The sequence below is a fragment of the Canis lupus genome, chromosome 5 (genome assembly GCF_003254725.2).
Source record: "Canis lupus dingo isolate Sandy chromosome 5, ASM325472v2, whole genome shotgun sequence".
NCBI lineage: Eukaryota > Metazoa > Chordata > Mammalia > Carnivora > Canidae > Canis > Canis lupus.
Genome location: NC_064247.1, coordinates 81,597,005 through 81,609,600, shown reverse-complemented (window position 1 = coordinate 81,609,600; position 12,596 = coordinate 81,597,005). Strand labels below are relative to the sequence as shown.

Below are 12,596 nucleotides of genomic sequence, written 5' to 3'. Positions count from 1 at the left end.
CAACTGAGCAATACCTGTTGCAAAGAGAAAACTGCTGAAGTAGCACTCCCAGCTAGCTCCTCCCAGAAGCCCTAGGGCATAGTATTCCCCACCTCAGCCCCCTGGTTTTGGAAAACCGAGCTGCAGACAGAGCTCAAGGCCAAGCCTGAGGCTTCCCTTGCACTCTCTAGTCAGTTCTGATGACTCCTACGTGGGGTAGGATCAGGGCTCTGGTAGTAGAGATGATCTAGAATCCCATTGAAAGGGACTCATCAGGTTCAGGTGCTCCAGACTGAGGGCTCAGCAAAACTACCATGTATAAAATGAGCAAAAGTTTGAGGGAGAGGGTCCTGTTCTACCCCAGAACAGTCAGGATCACATCCAGGGTACCCCATAAACCCCAAGCCAAGCAGAGGGCAGCTCAGGTTTTGTACTACCTGCTTTGGATATCCTTGCCCACAGAGCCAGGCCCAGTTTAGAGCTATTGAAAGTAGGCAATCTGAGTTTGAGGGATTTGTGCTCTGGGATTTCTCACCCCTCAGACCTCTGCAAGGCATCTCTAGGCCTCCTGCTTCCTCCCTCACCACACACATACTTTCACATTGTCTTCAAGTTCCAGGAAATCTTAACTCTTGGGGCAGTTAATGCTTTTCATTTTGGGGGACAGAGGCCTTCTGCTCACTGCAGAACTTGCCCTTTAGCCCTGAGACCTCTAGTGGTATAAATAAGCCTGGTGTCAAGGAAGCAACCAGAAGCTAGAACCAAACCCAGGGGTCAGGCTGGTGCCCTGTTAGGGGTTTCAGGATTGAGGAGGGTACCACAATTAGGCCTGACCTGCACTCCCCCTTCCCTCCTGCACTACAGATGGAGGCCAAGGACTTCTTCAGACCCCCCACAGGTTGCCTGGCTACACTGAGCACAGGCCTGGATGATGGATTGTTTTTAGGAGACCACAAATTCGGATTTCAGGGGGACTGATTTAGGAGGCTGGGGGTGGGGAGTGGGGGTTGGGAGAGAGGTGGATGCCTGATGCCTCTTAAACCACCCTGTGTAAAATCTGCAATACAGCTTCTTCCATGTACCTGTGCCTGAAATTTCTGCAATAAAGAGGTGTTTGTAAACTCTGGTTTCTTTATTCCTGCCTGAGGGTGTCAAGCCTGGGTGGGTAAAGGATGCTGGGGGACATTAACAATGTGACGTTCTGGTCTGACAAGCTCCCCTAGCAATTCCTGGGCTTAAGATTCCCCTGAGGCCTGGGTTGCCCTACCGTATTTCCCCAAGGGGAAACTAGGCTCCTACCAATTTAGCTTTCTCCTTGGGAGGGTCTTAAGGAGTTGATCCAGTTCCAGGCCTATCATGTTTCCGTGTTCTGGGAATGAACACAGGCTGGACAGGATGTCCTGAGCTGAATAGGGTTTTCGGCGGTCCTATACGCGCCCAATTGCCCTGAGGAACGCCCACTGACCTAGGGGTCCCGGAGGGGCGAAGCTTCCGCCCCCAGCCCGGAACCTTTCTTCTCCGTACTGCTTAGGTTCCGGGAGCCGGAGCTCCGGCGGGCCGGAAGTGGAGGCGGTTGGTGGGGCTGGTGGGGTACAGGGACGCGGCGCGGGCGGCGGTTTGCGGGCAGCGGGCGGGCCGAATCTAGCGACCCGTGTCCTGCCGTCTGGTCCCGGCAGGGCTGTGCGCGGCTGCACTGTGCGCGGCGGCGGCGAAACGAACGCGGCGCGGGAGAGGCGCCCGCGGCTGGGCCCATGGCCTCCTCCTGCGCGAGCATCGACATCGAGGACGCCACGCAGCACCTGCGGGACATCCTCAAGCTGGACCGGCCCGCGGGGGGTGAGCCGGGACAGCGGGGGTGGGCCTTCGGCGAGCGGGCCTTAGGGCGGCGCGGGCCTGGGCCGTCCTCAGTGTCCGCAGGTCCCTCAGGACCCGTGCCGCATCTTCCTGGCTGGTGAGGCAAGACGAGGGTTGGAGCCGTAAATTCCTGAGCGTGCCCCGCAAGGGTGCAGATCCCTTCCTATCCCGGGGCCGGGCCGTTCTGCCTCGCCCTTCAGCGTCTCTGCTGAAGGTGAGGTTCCTTCTCTGAATCCGCAGGGCCCCCTTGGTGTCCTGGCCCCAAGGTAGAAGCGTTCCTAGGGCTCGATCCGTATCATGGTGCCATGTAGTTCAGAGGCCTGATCAGGGCTCTGTATGCTAGTTTTGGGTCTAGACCTAAGCATTTTGCTGAGGAACCACTGGTCACCCTCTGCAACTTGCCCTTCACTCTGGAATAGACTCCAGGCCTGCTGTTCTAAAACTGATTCTTAGGAGACAGGTGACCAGCCCCAGGATGTGTCCTTTCTGAGATTAAAGCAAATCACAGATTGCATGGCCCTGATTGGATTAGGCTACAAACATCTGCAAGCCCTAGTTTATTTCCATTCATTTAAACTTGACTTGCAGTGATAACCTCAGAGTTGCTCCTACCCTTAAAGAGCTCCCAGGACTTAGAGAACTAATGCTGTTGTCATTGGGGGTGGGGGGGGGGCGTATTTTGGTACTGTGATGAAGACAGGGTAGGAGGTTAGGGCTGGATAGTGCCTGAGAACAGATCTGAGAAGACAGTGTTTAGGCTAGGTGTTAATAGTATGATATGACCAGGTGATTCAGTGTCAGGAATGGCATTCTACAAAGAAGAAATAGCATGTATGAAAGCACTGCCAAAGTTTCCTGGTAGGTTAGGGACCTGTGAAAAGCAGTGGTTGAAAGACTGGCTGGTGATGGTGGTGTGGGGTGTGCAGGGGCCACAGCTGAGAATTGGTGTTTCTTCAGACTCTGTTCTTAAACTTGCTGGGAGGCCCAAACTGGCTGCTTTTAGAAGCAGGCATTGGTGCTCACACTGGGTGGGTTTAGCTACCCCTGGTCCCCTTAGGAAAATCCATCTGCTGCGTGAAACCACTAAGTACTTTGCCCCAAACCTGGAGTGTGTGCTCGGTTTACTCGTGAGCTTGGTTGGCTTGGACCGCTCATGGTCATCAGCACTGGGCAGACTAGACTGCACAAAGATTTGGTAGAGGCTGGCATGGCCAATATTTTGCAGCTTGTTTCTTTGTCCTTATGGTAGCCTACCTTGGAAGGAGAGTGGCCAGCTTACTCCTGAGCAGCTAAAGTGGCTCTGATCCAAGTGAAGTGGCTTGGAGGCTTTCCACTTAATATCTTACGTATTGATTGGTATTTAATTGCCCCATTTACCAATTAGCTCTTGCTTGTCTCCTCTGGAGGCACTGGAGGACCATGTTAGATGCCAGTGTGGGGGCCTAGTCTCCTTGTCATCTGGGAGTTTTAGGGTGGTATCTGAGCCTATAAGGGTGCTTGAAATAGCCAGTGGCAAACAACTGAAATCCTTTCTTTCCTGACTACACACCCTATCCTAGAGTTGCTCTCCACTTTGTCCAACCCCTTTGTGTCCATTCCTTCTGAGTTTACCTGCCCAAGGTGGCTTCTTCTGAACCATTTCTTTGAGGGGCAGGTTTCTTTCTTTCTTATTCCCACATCTTATCAGTGTTCTTTCATGCCTTAGAAGCCCATCTTCCTTTCTATATCATCTACCACTATCTTGGTCTAGGTTCTTAAATTATATCCTACATGCTGCTTTAGAGCAGTCATTCTTTTGGCCATAGCAGACCATGTCACCTTTCCATTTAAAACTCTGTGTGGCTCTCTGCGCTACAGGGAAAATTTAAGCACCTAAGCTTCATATCTGAGACCTCTATGGCTTGTCTTCCCTCCATCTTTCCTATACTTGTGTGTGCCAGCCTTACTGGCTCTGATGTACCTCCTTTATGAAGTCTGTCCTGACCCTTTCCATGCCTTCTCTTGAGTACAGAGTCCCTTTGTACTGACCCAGGCCTAAATATTAATTGGCTGCATGGGATTCTTGATGGCTTTACTCCTCCCTCAGGCAGAAGAGCCACATGCATGTCTTTGGTCCTGGCAGGCATTGGGATAACTATCAGTATTGATGGAACAAAAGATGAACCAAGAGTCCTCCTCCCCTCAGACATGGCTCCCTCAGTTGAATGTTCCCAGAGCACCTCATGGCTTTTGAATGAAGTTCGGCAAGAGGAAAGGCCAATGGGCAGGTGGAACAGCCTCATCAGAGTAGACCTTTCTATCCCCAGGTCCCAGTGCAGAGAGCCAGCGGTCATCTAATGCCTACAATGGGGATCTCAATGGGCTTCTTGTCCCAGACCCCCTCTGCTCAGGTGATGGTACTTCAACAAACAAGCCTGGTCTCCGGGCCATGCCACCTATTAACCTTCAGGAAAAGCAGGTCATGTGAGTGTCTGGGAAATGGCAATGATGGTATTGGGGTCTTTGGGGTGGTGCACTTAATCACATATTTGTGTTAGGATGAGGCTCAAGGACAAGCTCAAGAGCTTGGCCTGGATCCAAAGTTTGGGCTTCCATTTTAGAGTGGAAATAGGCCCATTACCAAGGAGGAAGGTGAGGAAAGGGAGCTGTGGGTGTGGGGACCAGTGGACCAGGCAGAGCTGAGCATCTGGGACTTGACATCTTCACCAGAGTAGTTGTGTTCTCTTCCCCTCTCAACCCTGCCCATTGAGACTTTTCGGGGACTAGGAGTCAAGCTTGTGCACCCCTCCCCCAGCTGCCTCACAGGAGATGACAGCTCTACATGCATCGGGATTTTGGCCAAGGAGGTGGAGATTGTGGCCAGCAGTGACTCTAGCATCTCAAGCAAAGCACGGGGCAGCAACAAGGTGGGCACCACGATTTTGGGGCATACATGGTAGATGTGGGCACATTCAGCCTCTCCCTCCCCTATTCCATCCTGCCAGTTACTATGAGGACCACCTTGACAGGTAGTGTGCCTCAGTCTCAGGAAGCCAGGGTTAGCTGCCAAATCTCTATGGGAATCTGGCCCCAAGAGTTGTGAATGGGTAGCTGGGCTTACACATGTGGCCTTTCCTGTCCCCAGAGATACTGAGGACCAACTGGGCTTGGGCAAAGCTACCCTAGCCCTCAGCTTCTACAGCCTTCTTTACTCTTTTTTCTCAGGTGAAAATCCAGCCTGTGGCCAAGTATGACTGGGAGCAGAAATACTACTATGGCAACCTGATTGCTGTGTCCAACTCCTTTTTGGCCTATGCCATTCGGGGTGAGTAGGGGCAAGAGAGAGGGAGGTTTTCTGCTAGAAACTCCAGAAATGCAGATCCAGTGTCGGGCTACTCAGCCCACTCAGCCTGTAGGGTACAATAGAAGGCTTGTCTCTGCTGCCCCCATCTCTAATAGGCCTTGGGGAGCTGCGTGGGAAAGCTGAGCTTGCGAATGGTAGTGGCAAGGGCAAGGCTTCTTTGTTGGTGCCTGGGCCTGGATGCTTCCTTATGGTCTACTGCTTTTCTGATTTCAGCTGCCAACAATGGCTCGGCGATGGTGCGGGTAATCAGTGTCAGCACTTCAGAGCGGACCCTGCTCAAGGGCTTCACAGGCAGTGTGGCTGATCTGGCCTTTGCACACCTCAATTCCTCACAGCTGGCCTGCCTGGATGAGGCGGGCAACCTGTTTGTGTGGCGCTTGGCTCTGGTTAATGGCAAAATTCAGTATCCTTTCCCTGGGATGGGATGGGGGACTGAAGAAAGGTGGGTGGGGCTACTAGACAGATCTCATCATCCACCTGTTTAGCCCTTAACACCGCGCTCAGAGAAGAGATCTTGGTCCATATCCAGCAGCCAGAGGGCACGCCACTGAACCACTTCCGCAGGATCATCTGGTGCCCCTTCATCCCTGAGGAGAATGAGGACTGCTGTGAGGAGGGCAGCCCAACAGTGGCCTTGTTGCATGAGGATCGGGTGAGGGAACCGGTATAGGAGGAGAAAAGGGGACAGAGCAGCCATGCGGTGGGCATGGACTGAACACTCACTCTGTACCCTCCAGGCTGAGGTGTGGGATCTGGACATGCTCCGCTCCAACCACAGCACTTGGCCTGTGCGTGTCAGCCAAATCAAGCAAGGCTTCATCGTGGTGAAAGGCCACAGCACTGTAAGCCTCCTCCCTGCCTTCCCTTCTTTGTGTTCCTCCTCTCTTCTCTGCAGCTTTACTGGCACTCTGCCCAAGTGACCCTTACCTGCGGAGTGCACACCTAATATGGCTGGACCCTGGGGGTCTGGTCTTCTGTACAGCCCCCCTACTTAGTGAGTCTTTGATACAGACGTCCACATCTACTGTGGCCCAGCTCAGCTTGCTACCATCCTCACCTGAGGAGGGCTTGCTCCCACCACTAGTCAGGTGGCAAAGCAAGGCTCTTTGGGTTCTTCCAGTGCCTAAGTGAAGGGGCCCTCTCACCTGATGGGACTGTCCTGGCTACTGCAAGCCATGATGGCTTTGTCAAGTTTTGGCAGATCTACATTGAGGGGCAGGATGAGCCAAGGTAAGGCAGGGCCTGAGGGACTGAGACACCCCCTTCCCTAAGACAAGGACCAGATCATTCACCCAGGCACCTCATCTGCCTCCTTGCAGGTGTCTGCATGAATGGAAGCCTCATGATGGGCGGTCCCTTTCCTGCCTCCTGTTCTGTGATAACCACAAGAAACAGGATCCTGAGTGAGTGAGTGGGCAGGCAGGTGGGTGGTGGGCTGGACCTTGGTTCTGTAGTAGGGGGCCCAGCCAGCTATTCAGTGCCTCTCTGCAGAGTCCCTTTCTGGAGGTTCCTTATTACTGGCGCTGACCAGAATCGGGAACTGAAGATGTGGTGCACAGTGTCCTGGACCTGCCTGCAGACCATTCGGTAGGTAGAGGCTGCGCAGGAGCAGCCGGCTTATAGCTGTGGGTTCTTTCCACCCTTTGTCTCATTAATCCCGCCTCCCCGGCCCCACAGGTTCTCCCCAGATATCTTCAGCTCAGTGAGTGTGCCCCCCAGCCTCAAGGTTTGCCTGGACCTCTCGGCAGAATACCTTATTCTCAGTGATGTGCAACGGAAGGTAGGCTCTAGTGGGGCACCCCAGGCAGAGCTGGTATCGTCAGGGAGGCAGGGGTGTTGGGCACCCTCCACAGCACTCGTGGCCTCTGAGCCCAGCTATGAGTGCACTATCTGTGCAGGTTCTCTACGTGATGGAGCTGCTGCAGAACCAGGAGGAGGGCCGTGCCTGCTTCAGCTCCATCTCTGAGTTCCTGCTCACCCATCCTGTGCTGAGCTTCGGTATCCAGGTTGTGAGTCGCTGCCGGCTGCGGCACACTGAGGTGCTGCCTGCCGAGGAGGAGAATGACAGCCTAGGGGCTGGTGAGTTGCTCTCAGGGTATGTAGGGAAACGTGGAGGTATGGAGGGCCAGGGCTTAGTCGCTCACACTGTCTTTGTAGATGGGACCCACGGAGCTGGTGCCATGGAGTCTGCAGCTGGTGTGCTCATCAAACTCTTTTGTGTACATACTAAGTGAGTATGTTGGGGAGTCTGACCTGTGCCTTGTCTGTACTGCTCCCCGCCCACTAATACTGGCCTCCATGAGCTCTCTCTTATTCTCAGCCTTCTCTGCCTATAGGGCTTTGCAGGATGTGCAGATCCGTTTCCAGCCACAGTCGAACCCTGATGTGGTGGCCCCGCTCCCCACCCACACCACCCATGAGGACTTTGGTGAGTGTCGTGTAAGAGAGAGAGGCAGGTTAGACTGACCGGGGTCAGAGATCTGACTCAAGTGGCAGCTTTCCCCACAGCATTTGGAGAGTCTCGGCCTGAACTGGGCTCTGAGGGCCTGGGGTCAGCTCCCCAGGGCTCCCAGCCTGACCTCCGACGCATTGTGGAGTTGCCTGCACCTGCTGACTTCCTCAGTCTGAGCAATGAGACCAAGCCCAAGCTGATGACACCTGACGCCTTCATGACACCTAGCACCTCCCTGCAGCAGGTGTGCTGGGAGAGGAGTGTGGGGCTGAGGGCAGGGGGTACCCAGGAATGCTCCACCGGCAGGCCACAGCCCTGATCCCCTGCGTCTCCCCAGATCGCTGCTTCCCCCAGCAGCAGCAGTAGCAGCTCCAGCTCCAGCTCCAGCTCCTCCTCTCTCACAGCCGTGTCTGCCATGAGCAGTACCTCAGCTGTGGACCCCTCCTTGCCCAGGTGAAGTGAGGGTCAGAGTTGGGGGATGGCAGGGGCTGGTGCCAGGTGATGCTGGGCTCTGGCTGTTATACCTCAGCCTTCCTGTCACCAGGCCGCCTGAGGAGCTGACCTTGAGCCCCAAGCTGCAGCTGGATGGTAGTCTGACAATGAGCGGCAGTAGCAGCCTACAAGCAAGCCCACGCAGCCTATTGCCCAGCCTACTTCCAGGTCCAGCTGACAAACTGACTCCCAAAGTACCTGGGCAGGTGTGTGTGTGGGTGTGTATGAAGTGTAGGGTGGCAGGTATGTGATAGTGGGAAGCTTGGTGGCAGTTTCCTCTCAGAGCACGTGAAGTCTTTCCATGAGGTGGTCCCAGCCTCCCCTGTTCCCTGGAGGGCAGCTTCTCAGCCTGGGTCCATCCCCGCCTCCTATCCTCCTGGTTTGTGGGATTTTTGACCTGGATCCCCCTTCTCCACTGACCCATCTCTACAGACATCAGGCCTCATCTCTATCTCTCCCATCCCCACATCCCATGACCTAAGTCCCATCTTTGCTCCACCCCAGGTACCTACTGCTGCCTCTGCATTATCACTGGAGCTGCAAGAAGTGGAGCCCCTGGGGCTACCCCAGGCTTCTCCTAGCCGTACCCGTTCCCCTGATGTTATATCCTCAGCTTCCACTGCCCTGTCCCAGGACATCCCTGAGATTGCATCTGAGGCCCTGTCCCGTGGTTTTGTCTCCTCTGCCCCTGAGGGCCTTGAACCAGACAGTATGGCCTCAGCTGCCTCAGCACTACACCTGCTGTCCCCACGGCCCCGGCCAGGGCCCGAACTTGGCTCCCAGCTTGGCCTGGATGGAGGCCCTGGGGATGGGGATCGGCATAGTACCCCTTCCCTTTTGGAGGCAGCATTGACCCAGGAGGCCACAGCCCCTGACAATCAGGTCTGGCCTACGGCACCAGACATTACTCGTGAGACCTGCAGCAGCCTGGCGGAGAGGTGAGGAACCTGGGTGGGGAAAGTGTGCTGGTGGTGGGGGTTTCAGATAGAGTCACTGCTGTTGAGTTGACCTGTCCTTCAGTCCCAGGAACGGTCTCCAGGAGAAGCACAAGAGCCTGGCCTTCCACCGACCACCTTATCATCTGCTGCAGCAACATGACAGCCAGGATGCCAGTGCTGAGCAAAGGTAGGTGCCACCCTCCACTGTTCTCGTGAGGGAGGGCCAGCCAGTGGGTAGGTATTGATCTTTGTCCCTTCCCTTCCTACAGTGACCATGATGATGAGGTGGCTAGCCTTGCCTCTGCTGCAGGGGGCTTTGGCACCAAAGTTCCCACTCCCCGGCTACCGGCCAAGGACTGGAAGACCAAGGGTTCTCCTCGAGCCTCACCCAAGCTTAAGAGAAAGGGCAAGAAAGATGACGGGTAGGGGGTAGGGTCCTGTGGCCAGGGAGAGGGGTGGTCCCCAGGCTACCCCAGCTGACATGGCCTGAAGTGCTGCTTGTCCATGGCAGGGATTCGGCCGTGGGGTCCCGGCTCATGGAGCACCAGGTTAGTGAAGTAACCGCCTTTCTGATTCTGGGGCTCCTCCCTGTGAGGATGGGGAAGAGTGCGGAGCCATTCCCTGGTCTGGCGTGTTGGCGATGTCTGAGGTAGATGTCACCTGACTGTTGGTGCTCTTGGCAGGGGCCAGAACCTCCTGAGGACTGGCTAGCACTGATTTGGCAACAGCAGCGCGAGCTGGCGGAGCTGCGTCACAGCCAGGAGGAGTTGCTGCAGCGTCTTTGCACCCAGCTCGAAGGCCTGCAGAGCACTGTCACAGGCCACGTAGAACGCGCTCTAGAGTCACGGCACGAGCAGGAGCGTATCCTTAGAGGTCATGGCCTGGTGTGGCATAGGGGCAGGGACAGCAGCGTTCGAAGCCCAGGAAGGGCTGTGGGACCTGCCCCAGGTCTTTTCCTTAGCTTCAGTGCAGAGCGGCGGCTGGAGCGGGCACTAGCTGAGGGGCAGCAACGGGGTGGGCAGCTGCAGGAGCAGCTGACGCAACAGCTGTCCCAGGCGCTGTCTTCGGCCATAGCTGGGCGGCTAGAGCGCAGCATACGGGATGAGATCAAGAAGACGGTGCCTCCATGTGAGTTTTGTATGGAGACTTCTGGGTGGGCCAGCCTGTCTGTCAGGCTGCCTCTCGTGACTCCACCTGTTCCTCCTTGTCCTGCCCCAGGTGTCTCCAGGAGTCTGGAGCCAGTGGCAGGCCAGCTGAGCAACTCAGTGGCCACCAAGCTCACAGCCGTGGAGGGTAGCATGAAAGAGAATATCTCCAAACTGCTCAAGTCCAAGGTTCTGTAGGGCCCAAGATGAGGGAGGTTAGTGGTTGGTGGGCCTGGTCATGCCAGCTTGGGCTTAGCCTTTCAACTCAGCCCTCCCTCTACCCCCAGAACTTGACAGATGCCATTGCCCGAGCAGCTGCAGACACATTACAGGGGCCAATGCAGGCTGCCTACCGTGAAGCCTTCCAGAGTGTGGTGCTGCCAGCCTTTGAGAAGAGCTGCCAGGCCATGTTTCAGCAGATCAATGATAGCTTCCGACTGGGCACGCAAGAATGTGAGTGGAGTTATATGCCTCAAGGTGCGAGAGGCTGTCCCCCTGTCCCCTACCATCCCTCTCATAGCTCCTGTGGTCACTTCTCAGACTTGCAGCAGCTAGAGAGTCACATGAAGAGCCGGAAGGCACGAGAACAGGAGGCACGGGAGCCTGTGTTGGCCCAGCTGCGGGGCCTGGTCAGCACACTGCAGGGTGCCACTGAGCAGATGGCAGCCACTGTGTCCAGCAGCGTTCGAGCTGAGGTGCAGCACCAGCTGCACGTGGCTGTGGGCAGGTGTGTGGGCAGGGTATTGGGCAAGGTGCTGGGTTTGGAAAGCGCCAGACCAGATTTCTTGTCTACTTCATTTCTCTCACTTCCCTTTGCAGCCTGCAGGAGTCAATTTTAGCGCAGGTACAGCGCATTGTTAAGGGTGAAGTGAGTGTAGCACTCAAGGAGCAACAGGCTGCCGTCACGTCTAGCATCATGCAGGCCATGCGTTCAGCCGCTGGCACACCTGTCCCTGCTGCCCACCTCGACTGCCAGGCCCAGCAAGCCCATATCCTGCAGCTGCTGCAGCAGGGCCACCTCAATCAGGCCTTCCAGCAGGTACGCCAGCCATTAGGTCCAGGTAAGGGGCAGGTGTCCCCTGACAGGGCCCACACACCATACTCTACCTTACTCCAGCCCCAGTAGACTGTTTTGATTCTCTTTGGCTTCCCCTCTGCCTGGACCCTAGACCCATTTCTTTCTACCTCCACATACCTTGCTTCATGACCACCCTTCTAGAGTAACAACGCAGCTCTGTGTTACTGCCTCTAGGCCCCTGAGCATCCCCCTCTGGAGCTCCCAGTACCCTACTCTGGTCATCCTCATCCCAGCCACACAGCCAGACAAGCAGGTATTCCTTTCTGACATTAGCTCTAAACACTGTTCTCTCTCTAGGCCCTGACTGCTGCTGACCTGAACCTGGTGCTGTATGTGTGTGAAACTGTGGACCCAGGGCAGGTTTTTGGGCAGCCACCCTGCCCACTCTCCCAGCCTGTGCTCCTTTCCCTCATCCAGCAGCTGGCCTCTGACCTTGGTACTCGAACTGACCTCAAGCTCAGGTGAGTGGACTCAGGGATCAGGAGACAGCCTGGGTGAAGGTGAGGAACAGTTCAAAGCAGACTCCTGCTTGACCCTGCTTCCTGATTTTCTCCACCCATCCCCTTTTTCCCCTCCCATCTCAGGCTTTAAGCCCCCTCCCCCTTGTCTGCAGCCCCTTGGGCCTCATTGCCACCAGGGGGCGCTTCCATCTGCTGGAGCCCACCTGTATCCCATCCCTTTCTTCCACCAGTTACTTGGAAGAGGCTGTGATGCACCTGGACCACAGTGACCCCATCACTCGGGACCACATGGGCTCCGTCATGGCCCAGGTGCGCCAGAAGCTCTTCCAGTTCCTGCAGGCTGAGCCACACAACTCACTTGGCAAAGTGGCCCGGCGTCTCAGCCTCATGCTGCACGGCCTCGTAACCCCTAGCCTCCCTTAGCTAAGCCTGCCTTGCCCAGGGGTGGGGAGGCACTGAAGGCCAGCAGACAGGCCTAGGCCAAAGCAGGGTCATGTCTATTCTTTTACCTGCTCAGGCTCCCACCTCTGAGGCGTGTGAGGGGAGAGCACGGCTGTGGTCTATAGGTTGTGGTAGCCAGCAGGTTCAGGCTGGGCCCAGGGTGGGCATTGTGCCTTCTTGGGTTCTTCTATGCCTGGAGCATGACCCCTGAGATCGTGACACCACTGGAGTTGAATTTTCCATGTTCCTTTTTACCTCCAATTTGGATCTTTTTGTTTTTGAAAAATATTGAGAAATTCAATTAAATGCTTTTGGAATAAAATGGAGTATGTGTGTGCTTTTGGGGTGACTTTGATAAGGGCCTCTGATCTCTCTCTCCTCTTTTTCCTGTGTGGAGCTCTGTCCAGGCTAAC

At 55.6% G+C, this 12,596-nt stretch overlaps 1 protein-coding gene across 2 annotated transcripts; it reads left to right on the top strand.

The window, feature by feature from the left end:
• Nucleotides 1-1,540: 1,540 nt before the first annotated feature.
• Nucleotides 1,541-12,505, top strand: EDC4 (enhancer of mRNA decapping 4). 2 transcript variants are annotated; one of them, XM_025426558.3, is made up of 29 exons: nt 1,541-1,815; nt 4,140-4,296; nt 4,628-4,739; nt 5,038-5,137; nt 5,390-5,579; nt 5,681-5,828; nt 5,914-6,018; nt 6,297-6,406; nt 6,496-6,579; nt 6,668-6,763; nt 6,854-6,956; nt 7,075-7,255; nt 7,334-7,406; nt 7,513-7,604; nt 7,685-7,872; nt 7,966-8,081; nt 8,173-8,326; nt 8,625-9,058; nt 9,141-9,245; nt 9,328-9,480; nt 9,570-9,606; nt 9,742-9,919; nt 10,031-10,186; nt 10,277-10,392; nt 10,491-10,656; nt 10,744-10,930; nt 11,023-11,242; nt 11,579-11,742; nt 11,973-12,505. In XM_025426558.3, exons 1-29 carry the CDS (start codon nt 1,731-1,733, stop codon nt 12,163-12,165), a joined length of 4,203 nt encoding a protein of 1,400 aa, XP_025282343.1. In that variant the 5' UTR covers nt 1,541-1,730; the 3' UTR covers nt 12,166-12,505. The 2 variants fall into 2 exon arrangements, with proteins under 2 accessions (XP_025282343.1, XP_025282344.1); XM_025426559.3 differs by lacking the exon at nt 1,541-1,815 and adding an exon at nt 1,907-2,047 and having other exon boundaries at nt 7,673-7,872.
• Nucleotides 12,506-12,596: the final 91 nt, after the last annotated feature.